The 26,943-nt window shown below is 44.9% G+C and overlaps 1 protein-coding gene, 3 long non-coding RNA genes and 1 other non-coding gene across 9 annotated transcripts in view; 3 read left to right on the top strand and 2 right to left on the bottom strand.

Moving 5' to 3' along the window:
- Positions 1 to 486: 486 nt before the first annotated feature.
- Positions 487 to 5,059, bottom strand: LOC139077401 (uncharacterized). Its single transcript, XR_011529905.1, has 2 exons — positions 4,919 to 5,059; positions 487 to 762 (listed from the first exon to the last, which is right to left on the bottom strand). It is a non-coding gene; the product is annotated as an uncharacterized lncRNA (long non-coding RNA).
- LOC139077404 (uncharacterized) lies at positions 5,048 to 6,236 on the top strand. Its single transcript, XR_011529906.1, has 2 exons — positions 5,048 to 5,283; positions 5,850 to 6,236. It is a non-coding gene; the product is annotated as an uncharacterized lncRNA (long non-coding RNA).
- Positions 6,237 to 14,267: 8,031 nt separating this feature from the next.
- On the bottom strand, positions 14,268 to 25,935 carry LOC103546041 (non-secretory ribonuclease-like). Of its 2 annotated transcripts, XR_011529895.1 has the most exons (3): positions 25,705 to 25,935; positions 15,158 to 15,302; positions 14,268 to 14,934 (listed from the first exon to the last, which is right to left on the bottom strand). XR_011529895.1 is itself a non-coding variant. In XM_070585048.1 (2 exons), the coding sequence occupies exon 2, from the start codon at positions 14,927 to 14,929 to the stop codon at positions 14,450 to 14,452; it is 480 nt and encodes a 159-aa protein (XP_070441149.1). In that variant the 5' UTR covers positions 14,930 to 14,934; positions 15,158 to 15,290; the 3' UTR covers positions 14,268 to 14,449. The 2 variants fall into 2 exon arrangements, 1 of the variants encoding a protein (XP_070441149.1); XM_070585048.1 differs by lacking the exon at positions 25,705 to 25,935 and having other exon boundaries at positions 15,158 to 15,290.
- Positions 25,245 to 26,943, top strand: part of LOC139077394 (uncharacterized) — a 42,042-nt gene continuing 40,343 nt past the window's right edge. For all 4 annotated transcript variants that reach the window (XR_011529904.1, XR_011529902.1, XR_011529899.1 and 1 more), the window contains exon 1: positions 25,245 to 25,496. This is a non-coding gene — a long non-coding RNA (uncharacterized lncRNA). The remainder of the gene's footprint in view (positions 25,497 to 26,943) is intronic.
- On the top strand, positions 25,721 to 25,810 carry TRNAY-GUA (transfer RNA tyrosine (anticodon GUA)). Its single transcript is given in 2 exon segments — positions 25,721 to 25,757; positions 25,775 to 25,810. It is a non-coding gene; the product is annotated as a tRNA-Tyr (tRNA).

Below are 26,943 nucleotides of genomic sequence, written 5' to 3'. Positions count from 1 at the left end.
CAGAGGAGTCCTTGGCCTCTTAACCGTCAAGACATGTTATTAATCCAAAGTGGGATATTTTCCTGCATGGAGCATCATCTCTATCCCACCTCAGTCTCCCACTTGCCTCACATCCTTCTCTTAAGAGGCACAAGCTTGGTTGTCTGTTAAGTGCATGGGCTTTTAAAAAAGACAGATCAGCTGCAGATAAGCAGCTTGCTTTCTCTTTTCTACAAGGGAAACGGTAATTCTTTATGCTACACACCTCCTAAGCCTAATGGTGGGTCACCCTAGATCCTGAGCACAGGTGAAAACACTAGAAAGTGTAGAGAGTGTTACCTACTGGACAGCATTACTACGAGCCTTAATCCCAATTTCCTTGTATGAAATAGGTGCATCAAAGAGGTGGTGGCTTCCTTTTCTATTTTCAACACTCCTTGCATTTATCTTCAACATTCCATAAGGAATAAAAATCGTCAATGATGCTGAGATACTTTAGGCTCTATAGCACTCATCAAAGCACCTTTTAGGTTTAATAAATTTTAGGCCTCTTCTTTTCCTGTTAGACCAGAGGTTGGTGAACGCTATTGGAGACAGCCAAGGATGGTAGCTACTCTATTAACATTTGCTGACTGATTGATATCCCCCAGTGCGTTAGCCAATTACCCGGTCTTCACACCTTGCCAGTCTCAGCGGTGTAAGATTACCCTGCAGCCTTCTGTGCTGATCTTTTCTCTTGCTCAGTTGAACAACGGCTCTGAGGCATAGGGATTTGCATGTTGCCTGCAATATAATAAATGTTTTTCTTGGTAATCTTAAAGCAACAACAACAACAGCAACAATCATAAACATACATCCTGCATTAGTCAGGTTTTTCCAGAGAAACAGAACTAATAGGATGTATACTAAATATATATAAAGAGATTTATTGTAAAGAATTTGTTAATGCAATTATGGAGGCTGGCAAGTCCCGAGATCTCCAGGTGAGTTGACAAGCTGGAGACTCAGGAGAGCCGACGGTGTAGTTCTAGTCCGAAGGCAGGCAGCCTTGACACTCAGGACGAGCTAATGTTTCAGTTTGAGTCAGAAAGCAGGAAAATGTCAATGTCCTAGTTTGAACGCCATCCAGCAGAAGAATTCTCTCTTATTTGGGTACCGTCGGCCTTTTTAAAAAAAATTCAGGCCTTCAACTGATTGGATGAGGCCCACTCACATAGGGAGAGCAATCTGCTTTACTCAGTCTATCAATTTAAATATAGTCATGCATCGCTTATTAATGGAATAACATTCTTAGAAATGTGTTGTTAGGTGATTTCATCGTTGTTTGAAGTCATAGAATGTACTCACACAAACCTAGATGGTACACCTACTACACACCTAGGCTACATGGTGCTAATCTTATGGGACCATCAGGGTATATGCTGTTCATTGTTGACTGAAACTTCATTAGGCAGTGCATGACTGTACTGGTTTCAACCAAAGCAACCCTCATGGAAATACCCACAATAATGTTTGACAGAATATCTGGGCACCTTGTGTTTCAGTCACGTTGATGCGTAAAATTAACCATCACATATACATACATATATGTATACATAATACAATAATTTTACTTCAAGTAATCAGGCTATTTCTTCTGGATTTAGGCATAATCTTTTAAGAAGATCAGATTTATACAGTAGAAAAATTCAGAAATGTGGATTGCCCTTTCTGTAGATACTCCTCTATACACACACACACACCCCTACTCCTTTATCAGGGATTCAGGGAACTACAGGAATCTGAGCTGAAAGGAATTTGAGAGGTCTTTTGTTACAAGTCTTTCATTTAGCAACCGAGGACCAGAATGGTGGGATGCTTTGTCTAGCTGACACAGAAAGCTAGTATAGAACTGGGAATTGAAGACATGGCTCCTTTTTTTTTTTTTGAGGAAGATTAACCCTGAGCTAACATCTGCCACCAATCCTCCTCTTTTTGCTGAGGAAGACTGGCCCTGAGCCAACATCTGTGCCCATCTTCCTCTACTTTATATGTCAGACACCCACCACAGCATGGCTTGACAACTGGTGCATAGGTCCGCACCCAAGATCCAAACTGGTGAACCCCGGGCCGCCAAAGTGAATGTGCAAACTTAACCGATTTGCCGCCAGGCCAGCCCCACACATGGCTCCTTGATATGAGGGTTCCACTGGTGCTATGTAGCAATTTAAAAAATGGAGTGGATGTATGTGCAACCTGTAGAGATCTCCAGGAGAATGTGCAGAGTCAAGGTAGTGGGATGGAGGGGAGGAAGGAAGGAGGAACTGGACTGGATGCATAAGAGGAAGGAGGATATGACAAAGTGAGGTGAGTCCTCAGCTGAGTCCTTAGAGGAGTGAGGAGAGAGGAGAAAGGGAGAGAACGTGAAGTACGGAGGTCTGGAGTCTGGGGAAGGAGGGACTAGTAAATCAGGGGAAGTGAGACACAGAGGCCCTATTCTCTGTCTCTTCATTCCCTCTTCTAGGACAGAAAACATGACTCAGATGTGGACCTCTTCCTACTCACTCCTGGCCCAGACAGTCTTCTTCTAGGCCAGGAACTTTGTAAATCTCCTCAGTCAATACCCCTGACTCCTCAGCTCCGTCAATAGGGGTAATAGGGTGCTCCTTGCATTTGAAATAAGACCTCCCCACCCCAACAGGCTTGATTCTCTGTGCTCAGCAGCATTAGGCACAGTTGATCACTCCTTCCTCCCTGATGAGGCTGACCTGGGAATGGGCTTCTTGTGACAGAGGCAAAGATGAAAAGCATCGTGAGATCAGTCCTGGGACCCTCAAGGCACATAGTCGCACCAAGCTGCATGTTGGTCTCTGGGACCTCACTGTCTCCTGGCTCTTCCATGACTCAGAGGGTTTTTGTTCTCAGCCTCCTCCATAACTTCTTCCCCTTCTCCCCGGTATTTGGATTTTGGAGAGCCCCAGGGGTTAGTTATTTGTCTTCTTCTCTATCTACGCACACTCTCTTGGTCATCTTACACAGTCTCAAGGCTTTAAAAGACACTGATTCTCCAACAATTCCCAAATTTACACCTTTAGCCTAGCTCTCTCTCCTGAACTTCAGACTCATATGTCCAACTGTCCACTCGACATCTTCACTGGATGTCTAATAGGCACCTCAAACTTAACGTGTCTCAGATGGAAAAAATTTTCTTCTCCACTATTCGTCCCTTGAAACTGCTCCTCCATTAGCATTCCCCACCTCAGTTGAAGATAAAGTTATCCTTTCCACTCTGAGGCCAACAGCTTTGGTATTATTCTTAATTCCTTTCTTTTTCTTTTGTAGCACTTCCAATCTGTTAATCAAATCAAGTGTTTTCACCTTCAAAACATATCCAGCATCCAATCCTCTCTCTCTGGCTCCACTGCTACCACCTAGTCTGAGAGACCATTTCTTCCCACCAGGATTATTATAAAAGCCTTGGACCTGGACTCTCTGCTTCTACCCTTGACCTCACACACAGCACACTGAGCAAGCATTTAAAAACACAACTCAGGTCATGTAACTCTGCTCAGAATCCTCTAGCATCTCTTCGTTTCACCGAGTAGAAGCTAAAATCCTTACAAAAGTCCTTATACTCTTAAGTGAGTTGTCCTCCCACACTTACCTTTCAGAACAAATCCCCTACTAGTCTCACTCACTCTTCTCTAGTACCTGACCTTTTTGCTGTTCGTACAAGACACGTTCTCGCTTTACATTTCCCCCTAGATATATGCGAGGCTAACTACCACACCACCTTTAAGTCTTTGCTTAAACATCAGCTCATCAAGGAGGCTTACCTTAACTACCCTATTTAAAAATGCTACCCATAGCTTCCCCCCATTCTCCTTCCTGCTATGTTCCCCACAGAGCTTATCACGCAAGGGTCTAAATCACTTACACATTATGTTTATTGTTTGTCTTTCACTTTTGGCCTGCTGTGTTCCCTGAGGACTCCCATATACCTCTAACAGTGCCTGGCACATAAATGTTTGCTGAATAAGACTCCCCAAATCAAGGGCCCAACTGCCACTGTACAATATTCCTGGGACGTCAAGGTTACTGACTGATTTGGGCTCCAGGCCAGCCCTTAACAGCTGCTTGTTTGACTGAATCTGCACCCCGGTCATCCAGGAGGCCTAACAGGGGCTGACGAAGACCCCCCACGCCCCATATGATGAGTGCTGGTGATCAACTCCTCTTTTTCTGTGGGGAACTTCAGTCCTTTCTTCTAATGCTTCCTCTCCGGAATCCGCACCTCAGGCTGACCCCAGCCCGCTGGCTCTCTCACAGCCACTCGGATGGCTGAGGGCTCTTGACCGCAAAGCCTAGCAGGAGCAGGCCGCCGGCGGCGACCCTCAGTGACCGTCACGTGTAAATGCACCTTCCTGCCAGCAGAGGGCAGGAGCTGCTGCGAAATCTCGTGCTGGGCTTGCGCCGGCTCTGGCCTGACCTCTTTTGCCGCCTGGCTCCTCCATCTCCCCAAATTCCTGCCCTCTCCCTGGGCGGGAATGAGGGAGGAGAGGAGGGCTGGGGAGTCAGTGCGCGCGTGCGCGATGATAATGGGGTGGTGGGGTCTACTTGGGCAGAGCTGTGTTCCCACCCCGGGATGATGGTCTTTGGACTCGGGGACCGATTTGCCCACGGATTGCTCTCATAAAACTCGGATGGCGCTGACCCTGGGCCCCGAAGGCCGGGCCCACGGCGTTATTCTTCAGTTCCCTTAACCCCCAGGAGCTCCGCCACTGCGGGGGCGGGTCACCGCCTCTTGGGGAGGAGTCTGGAGGCTCTACACGGAGTGCCTTCCGCTTCCCCCGTAGCAACAAACCAGACTTTCGCGCACAGCCCGGGAACGAGGCTCTGCCGGCAGAGCGGGGAGAGGAGGAGGGCGGTGGGTGCGGGACCTGGAGCAGGGCGACCCCACCTGTGCTCTCTGCGCCTTCGCGGGCTCCGGCCAGTTCCTGCGGCCATCGCCACCCTGGCCGGCAGGAGGCGCTGTGCCGCCGGGACCCCGCAGGCCTGAGGGACCCGACTTGATGTCCTGCTGCTTCTTAGAGAGGACCTCGAGCTTTCAAAAGCCTCTTTTAATCTCCGAGGAAAAGCGCTGGAGAATAAACAAATAGAGCTTAAGTAATGAGAGCCTACTGTGTACCATGGGTTCTCGAGTACGAAGGTGGCTGGACGAGCGGAAGGAGGGCAGGACGACGAAGGAGGGGGTGTCTGCAGCCCTCTGCTTCTCTGCTGGGTGACGGTGGGGGTTGCAGGTCAACTCTTTGCTGCATCACCATGGTAATTTTAAGTTTTATTTCATAACTTCATTGTTTGAACGTTCTGTTACCAGGCACCCTTCCTTACCCAACTGAGAGAGGGCTACAGTGAGGTAGTCTATTTTAACTGTTTCCTTTACATATACAGATGCATTATACATGCAAATGGCAACATAAATTCAGACATTAGGAGAGCAAGTCTAGTAAAAAGGATGTCTTCCTCTGGTCCTTGTCTGTTAGGCTTCAATTTTCTTTTCCAGTCACAATAATTATTCAGGTTTTTTTTGTATCCTTTTACAGCCTTTACATATCTACATATATTACATGCATATAGGCTTGTTGACATGGATATAAGATGTGTGTTTATCTCCCCCTTCTTCCTCATAAATAATAATATTCTTCCACGCAGTGTTCTGCACCGTTATGTCTTTCCCATTAGCAGTATGTTTTGGACATATTCCTTGCTAGTAGCAAGTGGGTACCTCACTCTACGTAATGGCTGCATGGTATTCCATTGTAAGGGTGTACCATGGTATTTTAATGAGTCTCATATTCAGGATATTCTATTCGTTTCCAAACTTTTTCTAGTATAAACAAGCTTGAATGAATATTCTGGAACAAAGCAGCAGCATGAAGCCCCATGTATTTATCTGTAGTTCGTGTGCTGTTGACAAGTCACCCCACGTACTACATCAGTCTTCCCAGGACCTGATGTTCTGAAGCTCCTGCTTTGGTTGGAGGGAGTGGTGGCTGACAGCAGAAACCCCTCCAGATGCACATGGTGTCACTGGACCAAATGAAGCCCTGGGAAAGTGAACATTTTTGACATGACTCAGTTATTTTTTCTTGTAATGGGAACCCAGGAAGTCGGTGTCAATTGGATCAAGTTTTGGTCTTTTAATACTGGAGGGGGTTAAAATAAGAACCATTTTTATATACAATGGACAAACTAAGATACCAAGATGGACAACTAACTTATTTTTATAGTCACATTGAGCATATTCTAGAGCAAATTGAAAGTTCCTGTTTGTAAAACAATTTCTTGATTTGAATGGACTCATTTAACCCTCAAATAGTCTATCAGGCAGGTATGATTATCCCCATTTTAGAGATTATCCTGAGGCCCAGATAGTGATGTAATAGCAGATAGTAGCAGTGTCTCTCCAAGCTTGAGTGTTCTTCACTGCGGGCCACTTTCTAGAGGGAGGCAGGGTGCACAGGAGGTTTGAGGTAAGTTCCATCCATCCAGGTGCCTCTAGTTCTCATCTCTAAGATGGGCATCTCCTCCAGGCTGAAATTCCTGCTTTATCAGGGCTTTGTTTCCTAGGTAATGATGTTGTTTCCTTAACAAAATGTATTTGTGGAAGGTGAGAGATAGAACTAGTCTCCATTCCAATGGTTGTCTCACCTTTTACACCCCCGAGGATGCTTGTTGTTCTCCCTTCTTGTAGAAGATATGTTTATAAATACATCAAATAACTGCATTTAAGAAGTAATAAAATTACGTTTTCCATTTTAATTGATCATGTATATATATGTATATAATATATATTATGTCATTGTTATATGTATATATAATGGTTATGTGATACTTTTGAGTACCTGAGTGAAATGGTTTTTCCACAGTGTAGACGCCTGATGTTCAGCTGTTTTATTATCCTCCCGTCTTCATCCTTAATGTAGGTAAATGTGTGTTTCTTTTTGGGTGTTTGTAATATTATATAGTACACTACTTGTACTCTAGTAAAGCACTTGTCAAAGTGTGGTCCAAGGACCCTGATGGTCCCCCAAACCGTTTTGGGGTGTCTGAGAGGTCCTAACCTATACAACTATATATCTGTCAGAGGCTGGATTTTCTTTGTATAGTTCAACAAAACAGTGTGTGCAATAAATTGAATGCAAAAGCAGATATGACAATCCAGCTGTCTTTTTTCTTTTTTTGCTGGGAAAGATTTCACCCTGAGCTAATATCTGTTGCCAATCTTCCTTTTTTCACTTGAGGATTGCCACCACAGCATGGCCACCAATGAGTGGCGTAAGTCCACACCTGGGAACGGAACCTACACAGTGGAAGCGGAGCTCACTGAACTTAACCACTAGGCCATGGGGCCAGCCCTATAGCTGTCTGTTTTTTTCTTTTCTTTCTTTTCATTTTTTAAAATTGAGTTCACAATTGTTTACATCATTGAGAAATTTCAATTGCACATTATTTCTTGTCCATCACCATGTAAGTGCTCCCCTTCACCCCCTGTGCCCACCGCCCACCACCTTTCCCTTGGTAACCACTGAACTGTTTTCTCTGTCCATGTGTTTGTTTATATTCCATATATGAGTGAAATCATATGCTGTTTGTCTTTCTCAGTGTGGCTTATTTCATTTAGCATAATACCCTCCAGGTCCATCCATGTTGTTGCAAATAGGAAGATTTTGTCTTTTTTATGGCTGAGTAGTATTCCATTGTGTGTGTGTGTGTGTGTGTGTGTGTGTATGTATATATGTGTGTGTGTATATATATATATATATATATATATATATATATATACACACACACCACATCATCTTTATCCAATCATCAGTCAATGGGTACTTGGATTGTGTCCATGTCTTGGCTATTATGAATAGTGCTGCAGTGAACATAGGGGCACATATGTTACTTTGGATTGCTGATTTCAAGTTATTTGGGTAGATACCCAGTAGTGGGATAGCTGGGTCATATGGTATTTCTATTTTTAGTTTTTTGAGGAATGTCCATACTGTTTTCCATAGTGGCTGCACCAGTTTGCATTCCCATCAGCCGTGTATAAGGGTTCCCTTTTTTCCACACCCTCTCCAACATTCGTTATTTTTAGTCTCAGCGATTATAGCCATTTTAATGGGTGTTTGGTGGTATCTTAGGTAGTTTTGATTTACATTTCCCTGATGATTAGTGATGTTGAACATCTGTTCATGTGTTTACTGCCCATCTGTATATCTTCTTTGGAAAAATGTCTGTTCATATCCTCCGCCCACTTTTTGATTGGGCTGTTTGTTTTATTGTTGTTCAGTTTTGTGAGTCCCTTATATATTATGGAGACTACCCCTTGTCAGATAAATGATTTGCAAATATTTTCTCCCACTTGATGGGTTGTCTTTTTGTTTTGATCCTAGTTTCTTTTGCCTTGCAGAAGCTCTTTAGTCTGATGAAGTCTGTTTCCCTTCTCTGAGAAGACATGGTATTTGAAAAGATCCTTTTAAGTTCAATGTCAAAGAGTGTACTACCTATATTATTTTCCAGGAGTTTTCTGGTTTCAGGACTTATCTTCAAGTCTTTGATCCATTTTGAGTTTATTTTTGTGTATGGCATGAGATAATGGTCTACTTTCATTCTTTTGCATGTGGCTGTCCAGTTTTCCCAACACCATTTATTGAAGAGTCTATCTTTTCTCCATTGTATGTTCTTGGCACCTTTATTGAAGATTAGCTGTCCGTATATATGTGGATTTATTCTGGACTTTTAATTCTGTTCCATTGATCTGTGTGCCTCTTTCTGTACCAGTCCCATGCTATTTTGATCACTATGGCTTTTAGTACATTGTGAACTCAGGGATTGTGATGCCTATAGCTTTGTTCGTTTTCTCAGGATTGCTTTAGCAATTCGAGGTCTTTGGTTGCCTCATATGAATTTTAGGGTCCTTTGCTCTATTTCCATGAAGAATGTCATTGGGATTCTGATTTGGATTGCATTGAATCTGTAGATTGTTTTAGGTAGTATGGACATTTTAACTATGTTTATTATTCCAAGCCATATGCATGGAATCTCTTTCCATCTCTTTATGTCCTTATCTATTTCTTTCAATAACATCTTATAGTTTTCATTGTATAAATCCTTTGCCTCCTTAGTTAAACTTATTCCTAGGTTAAACTTTATTTTTTGCAGTTGTAAATGGAATTGTATTCTTGAGTTCTCTTCCTAGAAGTTCGTTGTTAGAGTACAGAAATGCAACTTTTGTAAGTTGATTTTGTACCCTGCAACTCTACTGTAGTTGTTAATTATTTCTATTAATTTTCCCATGCATTCTTTAGGGTTTTCTATATATGAGATCATGTCGTCTGCAAATAGTGAGAGTTTCACTTCTTCACTCCCTCTTTGGATTCCTTTTATTCCTTCCTCTTGCCTAATTGCTCTGGCCAAAACCTCCAGTACTATGTTGAATGAGAGTGGTGATAGTGGGCATCCTTGTCTTGTTCCTGTTCTCAGAGGGATGGTGTTCAGTTTTTCCCCATTGAGTATGATGTTGGCTGTGGGTTTGTCATGTGTGGACTTTATTATGTTGAGGTAATTTCCTTCTATCCCCGTGTTGTTAAGAGTTTTTATCATAAATGACTGTTGGATCTTGTCAAATGCTTTCTCTGCATCTATTGAGATGATCATGTGATTTTTTCCCCTCATTTTGTTAATGTGGCATATCACATTGATTGATTGGTAGATGTTTGACCATTCCTGTGTCCCTGGAATAAATCTTGCTTGATGATGATCTATGATCTTTTTGATGTATTGCTGTATTCGGGTTGCCAATATTTTGCTGAGGATTTTTGCATCTATGTCATCAGTGATATTGGCCTGTGGTTTCCTTTTTTGTGTTGTCCTTGTCAGGCTTTGGTATCAGAGTGATGTTGGCCTCATAGAATGTGTTAGGAAGCGTTCGATCTTCCCTAATTTTTTGAAATATCTTGAGAAGGATAGGTATTAAATCATCTCTGAAAGTTTGGTAGAATTCCCCAGGGAAGCCATCTGGTCCTGGGCTTTTATTCTTTGGGTTGCTTTTGATTACTGTTTCAATCTCTTTACTTGTGATTGGTCTATTCAGATTCTCTATTTCTTCTTCATTCAGCATTGGGAGGTTGTAAGAGTCTAAGAATTTAACCGTTTCCTCTAGATTGCCCATTTTGTTGGCGTATCGTTTTTCGTAGTATTCTCCTATAATATGTTGTATTTCTGTGGTAACCCTTGTTATTTCTCCTCTTTCATTTCTAATTTTATTTATCTGAGCTTTCTCTCTTTTTCTCTTTGTAAGTCTGGGTAGGGGTTTGCCAATTTTATTTATCTTCTCAAAGAACCAGCTCTTTGTTTCATTGATCCATTCTACTACCTTTTTTGTTTCAATTGCATTTATTTTCACTCTGATTTTTATTATTTCTCTCCTTCTGCTGACTTTGGGCTTTGCTTGTTCTTCTTTTTCTAATTCAATTAGGTGTAGCTTGAGATTGCTTATTTTGTTTTTTTCTTCTTTGTTAAGGTGAGCCTATATTGAGATGAATTTCCCTCTTAATATGGCTTTTGCTGTATCCCATGTGAGTTGGTATGGTATGTTTTCATTTTAATTTGTCTCTAGATATTTTTTGATTTCTCCTTTAATTTCTTCAGTGATCCATTGATTGTTCAATAGCATGTTGTTTAGTTTCCACATCTTTGCCCTTTTCTCAGCTTTTTTCTTGTAATTAATTTCTAGCTTTACAGCACTGTGATTGGAAAAGATGCTGGTTATTATTCCAATCTTTTAAATTTATTGAGGCTTGCCTTGTTTCCCATCATAGGGTCTATTCTTGAGAATGTTCCATGTGCACTTGAGAAGAATGTACATTCTGCTGGTTTTGGATGGAGTGTTCTATATATGTCTATTAAGTCCGTCTGGTCTAGCTTTTCGTTTGATGCCACTGTTTCCTTGTTGATTTTCTGTCTGAATGTTCCATTGATGAGAGTGTTGATGTCCCCTAGTATTATTGTGTTATTATTAATATTTTCTTTTAGTTTTGTTAATAGTTGCTTTATGTACTCTGGTGCTCCTGTGTTGGGTGCAGAGATATTTATAAGTGTTACATCTTCTTAGTGGAATGTCCCTTTGATCATTGCATACTGCTCCTCTTTGTCTCCTTTATCTATCTTATCTTGAAGTCTGCTTTGTCTGATATAAGTATTGCGACACCTGCTTTCTTTTGTTTCCATTAGCTTGGAGTATCATCTTCCATCCCTTCACTCTGAGCCTTTGTTTGTCATTGGAGCTGAGATGTGTTTCCTGGAGGCGACAAGTTGTTGGGTCTTGTTCTTTAATCCATCTCACCACTCTGTGTCTTTTCATTGGAGAATTCAATCTATTTATATTTAGAGTGATTATTCATATATGCTGCCACTTTACAACTCATTTTCTGGTTTGCCTGCATTTCCTTTGTTTCTTGTTCTGTGTATTTTGGTCTACCAATCAAGTTATGTAGTTTTTTATGTTGTGTTTCTTTATTTTTTTCTTATTTATTATTTGTGTCTCTGTTCTGCCTTTTTGTTTAGTGGTTACCATGAGGTTTGTATTCAAGATCTTGTGGATAAGATAGTCCCTTTTCTGATGACCTCTAATTTCCTTAGACCAAACCAATTCAGTCCCTTTCCTCTTCCCCTCCTAAGTTGTTTTTCTCACATCTTATTCCATCTTGTGTTATGAGTTTCTGGTTAAAATGCCAAAATTATCTTTGTTTTTGGTGTTTTCCTTCCCTTTGTCTTTAATGCTATACTTAAGTATTTGCTATCCTGCTCTGATTCTGTCTACTATTTAACTCCTTACTCCATGCTTTGTAATCCCTTTCTCTCCCCCCCTTTTTTTTCAGATATGAGGGTCTTCTTGAGGATTTCTTTTGGGGGGGGGTCCATCCCGTGGCTATGAACTCCCTTAGCTTATGTTTGTCTGGGAAAGTTTTTATTTCTCCATCATATCTGAAGGATGTTTTCACTGGATAGAGTATTCTTGGCTGAACGTTTTTGTCCTTCAATGATTTGAATATGTAATTGCAGTCTCCCCTAGCCTGTAAAGTTTCTGCAGAGAAATCTGCTGAAAGCCTAATAGGGATTCCTTTGTAGGTTATTTTCTTCTGCCTTACTGCCCTTAGTATTCTTTCTTTGTCATTCAGTTTTGCCAGTTTCACTACTATTTGCCTTGCAGTAGGTCTTTTTCATTGACATATTTAGGAGATCTGGCAGCATCTTCCACGTGGATTTCCTTCCCTAGGTTTAGGAACTTCTGTGCTATTATTTCTTTGAACAAGCTTTCTACTTCATTCTGCTTCTTTTGTCTTTCTTGAATACCTATAATTCTTATGTTGCATTTCCTAATAGAGTTGGATATTTCTTGTAGAATTTCTTCACGTATTTTTAGTCTTAGTTCTCTCTCTTCCTCTATCTGGAGCATTTCAACATGTCTTTCTTTGATTATGCTGATATGCTTCTCTACGGTGTGTGCTCAAGTGTTCAGGGAATCCATATTTTGTTTCATTTCTTCCATTGTGTCTTTCATCTCTAATATTTCTGACTGATTCTTCTTTATAGTTTCAATCTCTTTTGTGAAGTTGCTCCTGCAGTCATTGAATTGTTCCTCTACATTCCTTTACCTCGTTGAGTATTTTGATGAAAGCTGTTTTGAATTCTTTGTCATTTAGATTACATATTTCTGCATCCTCAGGACTGATTTCTGGGCACTTGTCATTTTCTCTCTGGTCTGGAGATCTAATATAATGTTTGATATTGCTAGAGGGAGTTGTTCTCTTCTTTTGCATCTGATATTATTTGGTGGAGTTACTGCCTATCCTCACTGGGTGGGGGTCAAGAGCCACGTTTTTTGAGTCCTCTGCTTCTAGCCAAAATCCCAGGGGCTGGAGCCACGCTGAGTGGGTGGGGAGAGGAGTGCTTTCTCCTGCATGCTGGGGATTTTCTCCCTCTGCTCTCCTGGGGTGTTGGCTTGATAAGGTCACCCCCTGCAAAAGCTTTTGCCCTGGTAGAGGGCTTCCCTCTAGGCTGCAAGGCCCTTGGGAGTCCTTGATGTCCCCATGAATGACTGTCCCCTCCCCTGTTCCTTCCACCTTGGAGGCCTCCCGTAGTCCCGGCTCACAGTCTTTAAGGGGAGGGAATGAAGATTTCTCTTACCCCATTCCACCTCCTCCGAGGCAGGCTCCAGTCTCTCGGCTCTCTGTTGTATGGCTGAGTGGGCCCCTCAGACATTTTTTCTGTTGTGTTTGGATGTCCTCTGTTGGATTATGGATTTTTCTTTTTTGTTGTATATTGGAGGGGAAAGATTTCTGTGAGATCTCACTCCACCATGATGCTGACGTCACTCACTCATACTTGGAATCTTGAGGCAACAATTTTTTTTTTGGTGGGAAAAATTGGCCTTGAGCTAACATCTGTTCCCAATCTTCCTCTTTTGGCTTGAGGAAGATTGTCCCTGAGCTAACATCTATGCCAATTTTCCTCTATTTTGTATGTGGGATGCTGCCACAGCATGACTTGATGTGCTGTGTGTAGGTCTGCACCCAGGATCCTAACCTGTGAACCCTGGGCTGCTGAAGTGGAGTGCTCGAACTTAACCACTATGCAGCCAGGTTGGTCCCTGCACCGATTTTTTTTAAACAACCCTGAGAAAGAAGTTTTCTTTTTTTGAAGAAGAAGACGACTAGTCCTGAGCTAACATCCCTGCCCATCTTCCTCTACTTTATATGTGGGACGCCTACCACAGCCTGGCTTGCCAAGCAGTGTCATGTCTGCACCAAGGATCCGAACCAGCGAACCCCAGACTGCTGAAGCAGAATGTGTGCACTTAACCACTGCACCACCAGGCCAGCCCCTGAAATTTTCTTGATCTCATATTGATGGCATTCTTTTTGTCCTTTCCTTTCTTTTTTGTACAACCAAGATCCCTTCTAACTTAAACTTATGATTCATTAATGAGACAGAATCAATCACATTTGCCTTGTAATTATTCTCTGTGGGCCTTTACCTCTTGGGAAGCAACGAGGCAGATACTAATTGAGGCCTCAGCCTCTCAGTCAGAGACAGTGGAAAATCTTTGCTGCTTCATGACACAAGGAGCTTCTTATCTTCATTTCTCTCTATATCCCACAAATCTCAGATTAGGGGGTTGGAAAAGACCTATAAGCCAATTGTGACTAAATGACAGGAGAAGGGCAAAAACAGACACATGGTCTTTGAGATGATTCTATGAAGAAGTTTATTGCAAGAAGCACAAGGAACTTCAGCTCAGCAAAGCTTAAAGGGGATTGGGGCTGGCGCGATGATGAGTGATGCTGATATCTGGGGTGGATTGTGGGATGGGACCATAGCTGTGACTGTGCAGCGTGGCAGATGAGCTTGGCGTAAAGCGCTGACCCAGAGCTTAGGAGATCCAATCCAAGTGAACTGGAACCACTGGGTAGGTGGCATTGTCCCCTGGTTGACGGTTGTCACAGGCAACAATGAAGTACTTCCGTGCGCTGGTCTGTCTATAGCTGCAGTTCTGATATGGCTGTGGTGCTGAGGTGAGGTTGCAGTCTGTTATGTCTACCTGCATTGAGCTATTATGACAATTCATGTAGCCAGTCGTAGGGCAGGTTACATTTGGGGTGTTACAAACACTAGCTACAAAAGCAAACGTCGTGTGGAGAAAAGTGTTTATATTTTTGCACCTCTTCGTATAATTGTTAACCCTCAGCATTTCATTATTGCATCCACGGTGGGTCACATTTTTTATGTGCTGAATTTCAAACCACTGAGCCCTGGTTAAACCAGCCGGTGTGGCATGGCCTGAGATCACCATTCCCAAGATCCCCAGCAGCAGAAGGAGACAAAGCCGAGAATCCCGCTGTGTTGGAACCATGCTTCCTGTAACAAGAGAAGAGAAGCATCCCCTCCACCTGGCTCAGTAGTGACACACTCTCCTCACTCACCCCGCAGGCCCCTCTTTGTCACTCTGGATCTTATTTCCTTTCCCCTCCCCTCCCCCAAATCTGTCATGTGTCCTGGTCACTAACTTGAGCTCAGCCCTCCTGCAGTTGCTGCCCCATCGCTGTCCCTCCCGTCCCAGCTCTAGGGCTCATTGTCTTACCCAGTCTCTGTGCTGTGGCTCCTGTGAGAACAGACTCAGCTGGTCGTCCTGGGGCTCAGGGGCAGCTGGTCTCCCTGCTACTTGGAGCTGAAGATATAGAGCAGCCCCTGTTGGTGGAGCCAGCAGAGCCAAGAGGGTTGTGAATCTAGGACATGAAGAAACCCACAGATTGGCACACGGCCCTCTTGTGCAATGAGCCTCTTTGTTTGATCATTTTCCAATCAATGCACGCCCAGGGAGAGCACCGTTGCTGCTTCTGTTGTAACAAATCTAATTCCAGGCAGCCTGTGCAGGGCAGAGCTCTCTCAGTGGTTTTGGTCTCTACTGATTAAAAATATACGCTGGCTGCAGAATGGCCATAGATTTTATAACTCAACTTGGGGTAGAGCACTGAGGGACTGAAGTACATAAGGACAGGCCCAGGACTCGGAACAAATGGAGATAGAGAGGGCTATTGGCACAGAAGGACCCAGGTCCCCCTTTCATGTTTGTATCTCCCTGGTTTCCTCCCACCAAATGTTCTCCAACTCATCACCTCCCTGTGCTGGAAGCCTGAGCTCTGAATTTCCTGCGGCTCAAAATCCTCCTGGGAATTAAAGTAGTTTGATGTGTATCTTTGAGTTGCTTGTTGTTGTTTCTTCTGCTCCCCTTGCATTGAATTCACTTTCTCTTGCTTTAACACTGGTCTGATTTATCCCTTCTCTTCCTGTGAAGGAGCAGAACCTGAAAAACTTAAAGGAGAGTCTTTCTGTAAAACCTTCCAGAGATGAACTTTTGGTAACCTGTAAAGGAGATCGTTTAGAGAGGGGATGTGTATCGAGGTGGGAAAAACTTTGAGATGAGAGATGTTAAATCTCTGGCCAAGCTTCTAGGTTAGAAAGCTGTTAGACCCTTAAATGGTATCATACAACATTCCAACAAAATTAACCCATGTCATTTTTTCCTACCTTTCTCTATCACTGTCTTCTGGAAATGTGATAATGTTACTGTTGATGACTTCATGTCAACAGGGACACAATGATGACCTGGTCAGGACTCAGTACAGAGCTAATAGCACCTTGCCTTAAAATCCTGTTCTTGCTGAAATTCATTAATATCTTTTATCATGAAGTAAGTTTTTTAATGTACGTTTTGTGGAAATCATTTTTATAAGCGATGAGGATGTAAAAATGTAATGTGGATCCAGTACTGTTCTAACCCCTCTGTGATGTTCACAACCAGCCAGAAAAATCTTGTTTGTTTTCCTGACTCCCAAAGGTGAAGGCATTAGAACTACAACTCAGGGTTTCATCTCTTTTGACCAAGTCCTGCTCAGGTGCACGGCACCTCATTGGCAACTCACTATTTCTCAGGGACACTTACCCAAACTGAAATACGAGACATCACCTCTTAACATCTTGCTTTATTCATGAAATCAGAGCAAAGAGAAATAGATGATCACAAGAATTACATTTTTCTTCAGTTCAGTGGAAAATTTGAGGAACTTTTAGCAAACAATTAGAGCACCCTTTCGTAATGATGAAAATACAGTACCTGCATGATTTAGTCTCTCTTTTGCATAGAATATGATGAATATGGCCAAGCCATTGACCCTGGGCTTCATGTTTCCTACTGTCTTTGGGTCCTTTATTCCTCTGTGAAAACATTTTTGAAGGTAGAATTTTTGGAGTTACAGCTCTAGATAAAGCTGTGTACAAATTATGAAATGTGTACAACACGTGGGAAATGAGATGATTGATGTTAGAGAGTACACAGATAAATAGTTAATAGTATTCATTGTCGTGTGTTTTGTGTATAATTAACACATCAGTCCATAATTTCATGTACATTACTGCTGAGGACCAAGTCGTATAAAAGCGTGAGTTGATAAAACGGATAATATTAATTGTAGAGGTGGGATGGAGCTGTGGTCAGGGATGCCTGACTTCTAGAAAACCCTAACATAAACAGTCAGACTTGCCTAGGTCTACAGTCTACTTGCCTGAATTTCTCAGTTTGTGCCAATCCACTTTTTTCTCAATAATAGTTATTATTGCTGATATTTTTAGTAAAAATCTCTTTCTTTCAGAGGGATCCTTGGCCTTTTAACTGTCAAGGCATGTTCTTCCTCCACAGCTGGGATATTTCCCTGCATGGAGCATCACTCCTCCTCCACGGTGGTCTCCTACTTGCCTCACATCCTTCCCTCAAGAGAGACTAGCTTGGTTTTCTGTTAAAGTGTATGGGCTTTTAAAAAAGACAGATCAGAGTTTGACCCACAGCTCTGCTATTCACCAACCACGTGGCTGCAGAGAAGCAGCTTGTCTTTTCTACCAGGGAAATAGTATAATTCTTTATACGGCACAGACATGCTAAGTCTGACGGTGGGTCACAGCATATCCTGGATCTTGAGCACAGGTAAAAGTCTATGCCATCTCTAGAAAAGTCGAGGAGAGGGTTACCTGCAGGACGGCATTGTTGTGAGGTTTAATAAAAATGTCTAGAATGAAATCGGTACACCCTTGTGGTGTTGGGCTCCTTCATTTCCAAAGCTCAATGGAAAATTATAATGTACATAAATGGTGAATGAAGCCAAGATATCTTAGGATACACAGCAGCTGTCAAACAAAGTTTCCTCTTGGGTCTAATAAGTTTGGGGCCTCTTGACTGCCTATTAGACCAAACGTTGGTGAAGGAAGAAGCCTTATCAGAGATTGCCAAGATGGGAACTACTACATTGACGTTTGCTGACTGAGAGGTGTCTCCCAGTGTATTTACCAGTCCTCTGATCTAGATGTCTCAGAGGCTTGAAATCATCACGTTGTCTTTTGTGCTGGTCTTTTCTCTGGTTCAGTTGAATGACACTTCTGAGCGATAGGCCTTAGCATCTTCCCTACAATAAAATCACTTAAAATATTGTTTGCATAGTCTTAAAATAAGGATGCAATTATTATATAAGAACACTTTTACTTCAGATAATTATATTTTTTCTGCCTACATTCATAATGATTTAGGAAAATCAAATTTACATAGACGAATAATGCATAATTATCAACCAAATTTCCCATAAACTTTCTCCTACATGCACACATTTACACCCCCCCATACCTCTTAATCAAGGTATTAGATTTCTAAATAGAGTCTGAGCTGAAAAGAAGTCCTATAGACATTCATACCAAACCCCTCACTTTCCAGCTGAGGAACAGTAAAAGTAGGATGATATATCAAGTTCATTTAAAACATTAATAATAGAACTGGGAATTGAAAAACATGTCTTCTTACTCTGAGAACTCTATTACCACACGAGGCAATCCAAAAATGAAATGGGTCTATCTGTAATTCATAGAGATCTCCAAGAGAACCTTCTTGGCCAGGGTGATGAGACGGGAGAAAAGAAAAGAAGGGGGTGGTAGAGATGGATGTGTGAGAAGGAAGGAGGATGTGATGGAGTATGTTGCTCAGATAAGTACTTAGAGGAGTGAGGAGAGATGGAGACAAACACAGAACATTGAAGTACGGAGGGTCTGGGGTATGAATAACGAGAGAACAAGGTCTCAGCAGAAGTAAATGCAGATGCCCTACCCTCGTGTCTTCATTCTCTCCTCTGGGACAGACATGACTCAGATGTGGAGCGCCTTCCTACTCATCTGCTGGACAAGACTGTCTTTCTAAACCCAGAAATTTGGATATCTCATCAATCAATTCCCCAGACTCCTCAGCTCCATCAATAGGAGTAATGGAGAGGCCCTTGCATTTGGAGTAAGACCCCCCCCCCCCAATCTCCTGACAGGGTTGCTCCTTTGTGCTCAGCAGCATTTGACAGAGCTCTTACTGTGCAGGAAGGTATTGACGGTTGGCATCGCCTTATCATCAGGTTAAGGGCAGAAACTGCAAGAGTACCCAGGGGCTGAAGAAATTGCAAGTGCTGGACATTGAGAAGGCTTTGAGCAACCCTGTGGCCAATGTCCTCAACAGTAGTTCTTACCACAATGCAGAAGATTTTCTCTTGGGACCACATCTTACAAAGTCTTTTGATTACAAATAGTGGCATAATGACATTAGCTGATAATTCAGTGGCTGCTGTGACACTGATGTGGTGATTAAACTAATGAAATAACAGAACAAGCTCACATTTAGCAGTCTTTTGATACCAAGGACAAAATCACGCAGAGAATCCGGTGTACTTTCATTAACGTGGGTTATATTGATTCCTGCAACAAATAAACAGGTCCTCAGCCCAAGATCTTTGCTGTCAACTAGCCATTTGGATTTAAGTGGAGGCAATGGAGGGCAGTTAAAAATGTGCAGAGGGAAGCTTTGGAAGGAGAAACTATCAGAAAATGTGTTGGGGGATGTTCTCTGAACACAGTTTACAAGAGAAAGGTTAAGGATTGGGTAGGGTATCATCTAGACCTCTGTTAGGACACATACCAAGTCTGCCGGGTCATAAACACAAATGTCAACAGGAGCCAGGCGGGTATCATCGCTGAGTGAACAGGCAGGATGGGTGTCAGGAGGGAGGAGTGGAATCAGTGAAGACCTCCTGAGCTTTAAGAAGCAGTGGCTGCTGCTCAGCTCTAGCTGATGATTGCATTGAGGTAATGCTGGTCACATTTTGGGCTATTTTTAAGGCAAGCGAGGAATCCAAATTTTCTGTGTGAGAATCCGGATTTGGAAAGATTACTACCAACTCCAAAAATTATTTTAAAAACAAACAACAACAACAAACCCACTGTAGAGGCCGATCAGAGCAGCTCTTGAGCCAGGTGTACCCACCAGCCTGCAGTATGTGGGTCTTACCTCATATTATAAGCACTTGAGTACAGCTCTCTCTACCCATTGAGACTATGGATAAGCACCAGTGAGGGGCTACACTAGACCTAATGCATTTTTACCTCCTCATCATCTATAAAAATGCTTCACACACAATTAATATGCAAAAATTTCTTAATAATTGAAGGAAATAAGGAATTTCACAAAACAAGATGACAAAGCCGAGAGCCATTAGCTCAGTCCTGACCAGGTAACCATTTGAGTCCACATTTATAACAGGACATGAACAGTAGCATGATCCCATTTTCAGGTAACAAGAATATGGAAAGATAGCAAAAAATTAGGTGAATTAATTTTATTGGAAGATGATATTATATCAAGTCAAGAGTCTAATTCCCACTTTTCTCATTTAGAAGCTGGTCCAGGGATTTAACATCTATCTCTTACACTCAGGCCTTCCCCACCTTTGTGTGCTTTTCCACACCAATCCCTTGTCTAGAATGCCCATCCTTTCCCTAATGCCCCAGCAAATCCCTGTTCATCCTCACAGCCCTGCTCAGATAGAACCTCCTTCTGGAAGCCTTCCTGGACACATCAGGGAAAGTAACTTCCTCCATCCCCTGAACTCCCATAAAACTATGTTCATACAAGTGTTATTACTTCTATCACATGTTTAGTTTCTCTATTTTTCCATAAGCTACTTGGGGATCAAGACCACATTTCATGTATCTTAATATACTCTGTGATTGACACAGTTTCAGGAATAAAGTGAATAGTCCATAAATGCTGGTTTATATATAAAGATAAAATTCCCATTTTATGTAATGAAATACAAGCACTGGGAATGTAAATGTCAGTTGTGTAGAAAACAGCACAGGTGTGAATGAATGCAAGACTCTAGAAACCTAGGTTGGAGTCATTTATACAACACCGGATATTCACTCTTTTACAGATTCTACAGAAAGACCTCTGTGTTTTTTCAAGTTGTTAGTTGACACAAAGGGGAGGCAATAATCAGGTCAAGGCTAAAAATTAGAAAAAGTAAATCCAATGCAAGTGGAACACAGGAAAAAACTCAGAAGAATTTAACAAGTCACTTTAACCCTCTGCAGATTTTTGAGCAGCAAGAGATTCAAACACTCAAGTTTCCAGAACAAGGAGGTGATGAGATGGAGATTGTTTGTGTGACAAGAAAACCAAGGATATCACTAAAACCAGAGAGGAAGCTGGGTTCCTTCTTTGCAAACAGCCCTCCCAGGCTCTATTTGTTCCAAATATTGGGCCTCTCTTTATGTCTCATGGCCCTTTGGTGGGCTGGAGTAAGATTAAAAAGAAGAAGGGAAGAGGGGCGGAGACTGAACTGGCCTGTAGAATCTTAGGAGATTTTGTTGATGTCTGATATCCATATATCTTTAGAGCTTGTATAAAGGCATCTTATTAAGTTCAAAGCGTAAATTTGGAAGAAGATTTGTGCAAGAAAAGAAGAGACCACTTCCCATAACACATTCCACTCTTCTCCTGGCACATCTAATGCAGTCAGTGAAGAATTCCACTAATTCAGAAATGAAAAATAATTTCCATATCATAAATAAGCTCTTTCTCCTCACAATCTTTCAACCTCCAGGGCCTCTGTCTCCCCACGGTCTCTCTAGCAATGAAGGGCTTTATAAAGACAGTCGATTTTCATCCTTCCTGAGGGCAGGGCAATAATAAAAATACCTCCAAAGCCTCTAAATTCTGCGATTTCCAAAACACAGTAGAAGAAAAGGAAAGACTCACTTAACATGGGAATCTTTATGAATCAGGGGAACGTAGGATTATATATTAGTGATCACCACATAAGTTTAAAGTCTTCTTAGGTGTCCTAGCAAATACTCAAAAAATCCTCCTAGAATCCCTTGACTTGACTCCTTAATGCAATAGCTGCCATATGTACCTTTAGGAAAAGTCACTGATCAAGTGACTAACCGAGATGTTTGGGTTGACAGCTCAGTTCCACCTAACATCTTCCTCCTACTACCTTGGATAATAGGCTGATAATGGATAACCATGTTGGATTTTCAGCCTTAAAGAGTGGAAGGACAGAGAGGCAGCTGTCAGAAAGCTATGAAATTAGATGCCACTGTGGAAAAACCCTTCCTCTCTGCCTGAGGATGCTATGCTTGATAAAACTAATATATTAGCTAATATTTCCAAAACCTTAATGAAAATGCACATTTACTGACATTACAGATGAATGGGATGAGCTAACGAAGCATTTGAACGTAAGTAGTTTTGTAGAGATAATACCATTTAAATCAGGTAACCAGAACCATATACATATGTGACTAGTAAAAATGGCCAAAAGTAAACATACTAGGTTACTTAGTATGTTCTACAAACATGTATTTCACAGGCAGGGATAATGACAGGGGTCCTGGAGGATGTAAAGGGTGAGAATCACCAGAATGAAGACCTCCTTCCATCTCTCACATTCTAGAACACATAATTTATTATGGAAATGACATTATCACCTAGAAAATGAAACGGATAATACAGATAGGTTATCCTGGACCACTTTTCCTATTTCAGAGTTGAAGAAACAGAAGCAACAAGAAGGAAAGGCTTTACCCTAAATATGCTGTGCACCCAGCTCCCTCTAAGAGCTGGCTGGAATAAGCAGGTACACTCCAGCTTTTGAGGGAGATACTCCCCGTTCTGCCACTACTGTATGGTAACTCTGTGGGCCTCTGCTCATTTTTAAAATGAGGATAATAGTGTCTACCTTGTGGGTCATTGTGAGGGTTAAATTACTCACTTTAAGTAAAATGTTTACCCCATAGAAGCTGCTTGAAAATGAGAGCTTGCAATTTGCTCTAAAATTTTCTGTATGTGATCAGAATCTAAATTTGTTCTCTTTACTTGTATCTAAGTTTATCTAACACATATAAACAGGTATTACTTTCTCTCTCTCCGGTATTCAAAGACCTGAACTTTCAAATAATAATGCTGACTTCTATGTGCAGAAACGTTACTGGTCTCTCATTACAAGAAAGCATTCCGCTGGTCATGTTTATATTCTGGAAGACAATATTCTCCCAGGATTCCTTGGGGCCAGTGACACCCACGTGCATCTGGAAGATTTGGTGTTGCCAACCCACTGCTCCCCCACCCCATACCATACAGGAGCTTCAGTACGCCAGGTCTTAGGAACACTCATAGTGCATGGGAGTGAGCTTGTCATAGGCTAAATACACAGGCTTTATTGTTGCTATTTGTTCCAGGATACACATACCAGGTTGTTTATAGCAGTACAAGATTGGAACAAACTGTATGCCCCTGAATAAGGGACTGGTTAAAGAAATGATTAAGTAGCCAAAGAATAGAATACCATGTAGCCATTAACTAGAGTGTGGTACATCCTTATTCTTTCTTTCTTTCTCTCTCTCTCTGTCTGTCTCTGGCGCTCTTTCTCTGTCTCTCTGTTGATGGGTCCATCAACACGTATGCCTACAGAGACAGAAAACCCTCTTTCCTGCCCCGCTTTACCTAGTTGTGGGACAGAAGCACCACCCTGAGACATTTCCAGCCATTGCCAATTGCGCAGCTGCCCCGGGGAAGGCTGACTTGGGCAGGAGCAGCAGGTGGCAGGGCTCTTGGTGGGCCTTGAGAGCCGGCTTGAGAACTTCTGCGGGCCGGGTCAGCTGTCCTGTCCGTCTGACTTTCGCTCGCCTTCACACCCTTTCCTGTCGCCACGGGAGGGGTTGAGTTCCTTCTGAAAGAGCGGTGACTGATCCTGCTCTGCTGTGTGGTGTCACAACCATCTGCCTCGATGCCCCTGCTCCTCCTGACCTGGACAGACAGCCATGGAAGTCGAGGGAGAGACCGAGAGAAAGAGAGCGAGAGGCGGAGGTGGAGGGAGACAGCCAGACAGACCCAGAGACAGAAGGCAACTCTCTGCTCTCTGCCTTGTGGATGGAGCTGGGTTCCAGGGCTGTGGCTGGGCGTGGCGGGCAGTCTGGGCACACGGAAGGCGGCCAGGGAGTGGTCCTTGGTCTCTGCCCTCCTGCGGCAAGGAAATTCCAGAGACCCCACGGACGGCTGGAGCTCCTCAGCGAGAGGACCGCCAGCTGAAGCGAGAGGAAGGCCCTGGGGCCAACCGAGCAGCCTCTCTCGCGCCAGCCCTGAGCCCACAGGTGGCTTTGGGGTTCTGGTTTGCCTCTGCAACTGGAGCCGGGGCTTCCCCGTCATCTTCCTCTCCTGGCATGCCGCCCCCAGTCTCCCCCGGGGGGGGTCTGAGCCTTCCCTTCTCTCCCACCACTGCCAACTGAACCGGCCTGAGCCCCAGGCCACGGAGTCTCCACAGGTGCGGGCCCAGGGTGCTGTGCCCTTGTAGCCTCCCAAGGTGGCCCTCGGGAGCAAGGGTTGGCTCTGCAGCTACAGAGAGTCCCCAGCCTTGAAGGGCCCCATGGGAGGAGACCAGTGGCCTGGGAGCAAGGACAGAACCTCGGGCCTTCCTCGGATACACCCCCTGATGGGACGCGGAGGTGCCGGAGCCTTGGGCCAGCTGCTTGGGTGCTTTGGGGGAAGGGCGGCGGCAGGTTGGGGAGCGGCCAGCGGCTGTGGGGCCTGGTGACCGGCACCCCGAGGGTGAGACCCCCCCACCCCGGGCACATTCGACTCTTCCTGCCTGGGGCCTCCCCGAGGGCAGCAGGGCCCTCCGGGGCGGGGCCCTCATCTTGGCGGGTGCAGACACGCATGTCTCCAGGGCAGGGGGTGGGTGGCGACACGCTCATTCCATGGCATGTCACTTGGACGTGGCTTGCCATGCCTCTCTGGGACCGTGGAAGGCTGAGGGAGCGGTCTCGGGGTGGCGGGCAAATACCAGGGGGGATCTGAAAGGTTTGTGGAAGCCCTGGAGCCGGGACAAGGGGTCCGAGCCGGACCCGGGTCTGCGCTGCCCCTTTCCCTTGGTCCCTGGTCCTCTGCAGGAAGCCCACAGAACCTCGAGCTGCTCCGCGGAGCCACCGCCTCTGCCAAGGGAATGGCGGTGGGCCGCTGGGCAGAGGAGGGGAGGCGAGTCCCGGGACTGGCCGCGCTGGCTGGGGGCGGGTGGCCATGCTCTCCGGGCCCGGCCCGAGAGCATTCCCGCATCCCTTCGCAGCCAGCCTCCCTGCGTGGCAAAGCGAGGCCAGGCGGTGGTGGGCAGCTGGGCCGGGCGGCCGGTGGGGGCGAGTCAGAAACCTGGGTGCGGACTCGGGGGCGCAGGGAGAGGGGAGTCGGTGGGGCGAGGGGCGCGGCTTGGGCGGGGCGCGGGTGCGCGTCGGGGGAGAAGGTGGGCGGGGCAGGGCGCTTAGAGACCTGGCTCCTCCAGGGGCCTCCAGCGGACCCTGCGCCTGCCCTTCGCAGCCGCACGCCCAGACCGTGCCCTTTCGGGCGGCTTCTCCTCCTTGGCTTTCCTCAGCAAGCCCTCCTCCAGCGGACACGCGCATCCGTTTCGCCAACGCCCCTTTACCCTCCCTCTGTAGCCGGCTCTCTGGCCCCTCGTGGCTGTGGCTGTGCTCCTCGCCTGGAGCCAGGGCTGCGGGGAGGGGCGATAGGGCAACAGGTGAGAGCCCCAAGGGCGGAGGGGGGCGGGAAGGGGATGGCCCTGGCCTTTTGCAAGTCGCCAGCCGGGGATGTCCGGCCGCTAGCAAGCCCAGGCTTGTGCGCGGCTCTTTTGCCACCAAAGGGGCTTCAACCACCCCGCGTGTGTTGGCCCCCGGGGCGGCCCAGTGTCCTGGGCCCCGTCATTTCCAGGAAAAGCAGTGCCCCACCTTTGGAGGCGTGCACCCTTCGATAGCTCAGCTGGTAGAGCGGAGGACTGTAGCCTGGACTCATGTGGACATCCTTAGGTCGCTGGTTCGATTCCGGCTCGAAGGAGGTGCCTGACAGCTTTTGCCCCATCCTGCATCAGGAGGGGCGCTAGCGCCCGGCGCCCAGCCCCACCGCTGCTGCCCCTGCCCTTTGGCCCTCCTGCGGCATCGCAGCCGCCTCTCTCTCCCAGGCCAAAGCCAGGAAAACCTCTCCCTTCCACCGACACAGGGACTGGACGGGACGGGGCGGGGCGGGCCGGCCTGCTGTCACCAGGGAGCACACGTGCACCTCCTGCTCGCACTCCACACACACACACACACACACACACATGCCCTTTATCTCATAATCCGTCCCACCTGCTCCCGCCATTCGGGGCGGCCCCCACCAAATGCCTCGCCCTTTCCCCTTTTCTTCACCCAGACCTCCTGCTCCCACTCCCGCTTCCCAGCGCCGCCTCTGCCACCACCCCACCGCTTTGCTCCATATACCTGCACAGCAAGCTCCCTGCCACACAGGTGGGCCCACGGAGAGCCGTCCAGGGCAAGCTCCAGAGGCCGACCAGCATGCACGCTGTCACGCCATCGCGCTGGGCACCCACGGCCCTGGGGCGTCCTTCTTGAACACTCGGCCTCTCCATCTCTGTCTCCTGCTCCGCCTCCTCCTTGGATGCTCTCACTGTATCTCTTCTGTCTAGCCCATCCGCAGTCTCTCTCTCTCTAGCTCTCTCAGTCTCTCCCATGCCCCCACTTCTGTCTTTCTTTCGTGAGGAAGATTTTCCCTGAGCTAACATCTGTGCAAATCTTCCTCTACTTTCGACGTGGGATGCTGCCACAGCATGGCTTGATGAGCAGTGTGTAGTTCTGCACTGGGATCCTGGCCTGCAAACCCCTGGCTGCCGAAGTAGAGTGGGCGAACTTCACCACTATGCCACTGGGCGGCCCACAGTGTGGTACATCCTTTGTCAAAATATATTGTTAGTAATGAAAAAATAAGGTGGAGAACACTGTGCATAGGATGCTACTATATGTGAGGTAAAATGGAGGTGATTCACACAAACACACACAAACCTTTTTACATACCCATAAGCTTATATATGTTTACAGGCTTGGATATTATGTATAGACTGTGTTAGGATACAATGCAAATGAATACTTGTTGCTTTTATAAATGAAACTGGCATCTGAAAGACAAAGATTAGA

Source organism: Equus przewalskii, chromosome 1 (genome assembly GCF_037783145.1).
Source record: "Equus przewalskii isolate Varuska chromosome 1, EquPr2, whole genome shotgun sequence".
NCBI lineage: Eukaryota > Metazoa > Chordata > Mammalia > Perissodactyla > Equidae > Equus > Equus przewalskii.
The sequence above is the reverse complement of the archived record's forward strand: the minus strand, read 5'-3'. Positions and strand labels throughout refer to the sequence as shown.

Excerpts from the sequence above, each read along its gene's own strand:
- LOC103546041 (XM_070585048.1), bottom strand. The coding sequence starts at position 14,929 with ATGGTTCCAACACAGCGGGATTCTCGGCTTTGTCTCCTTCTGCTGCTG.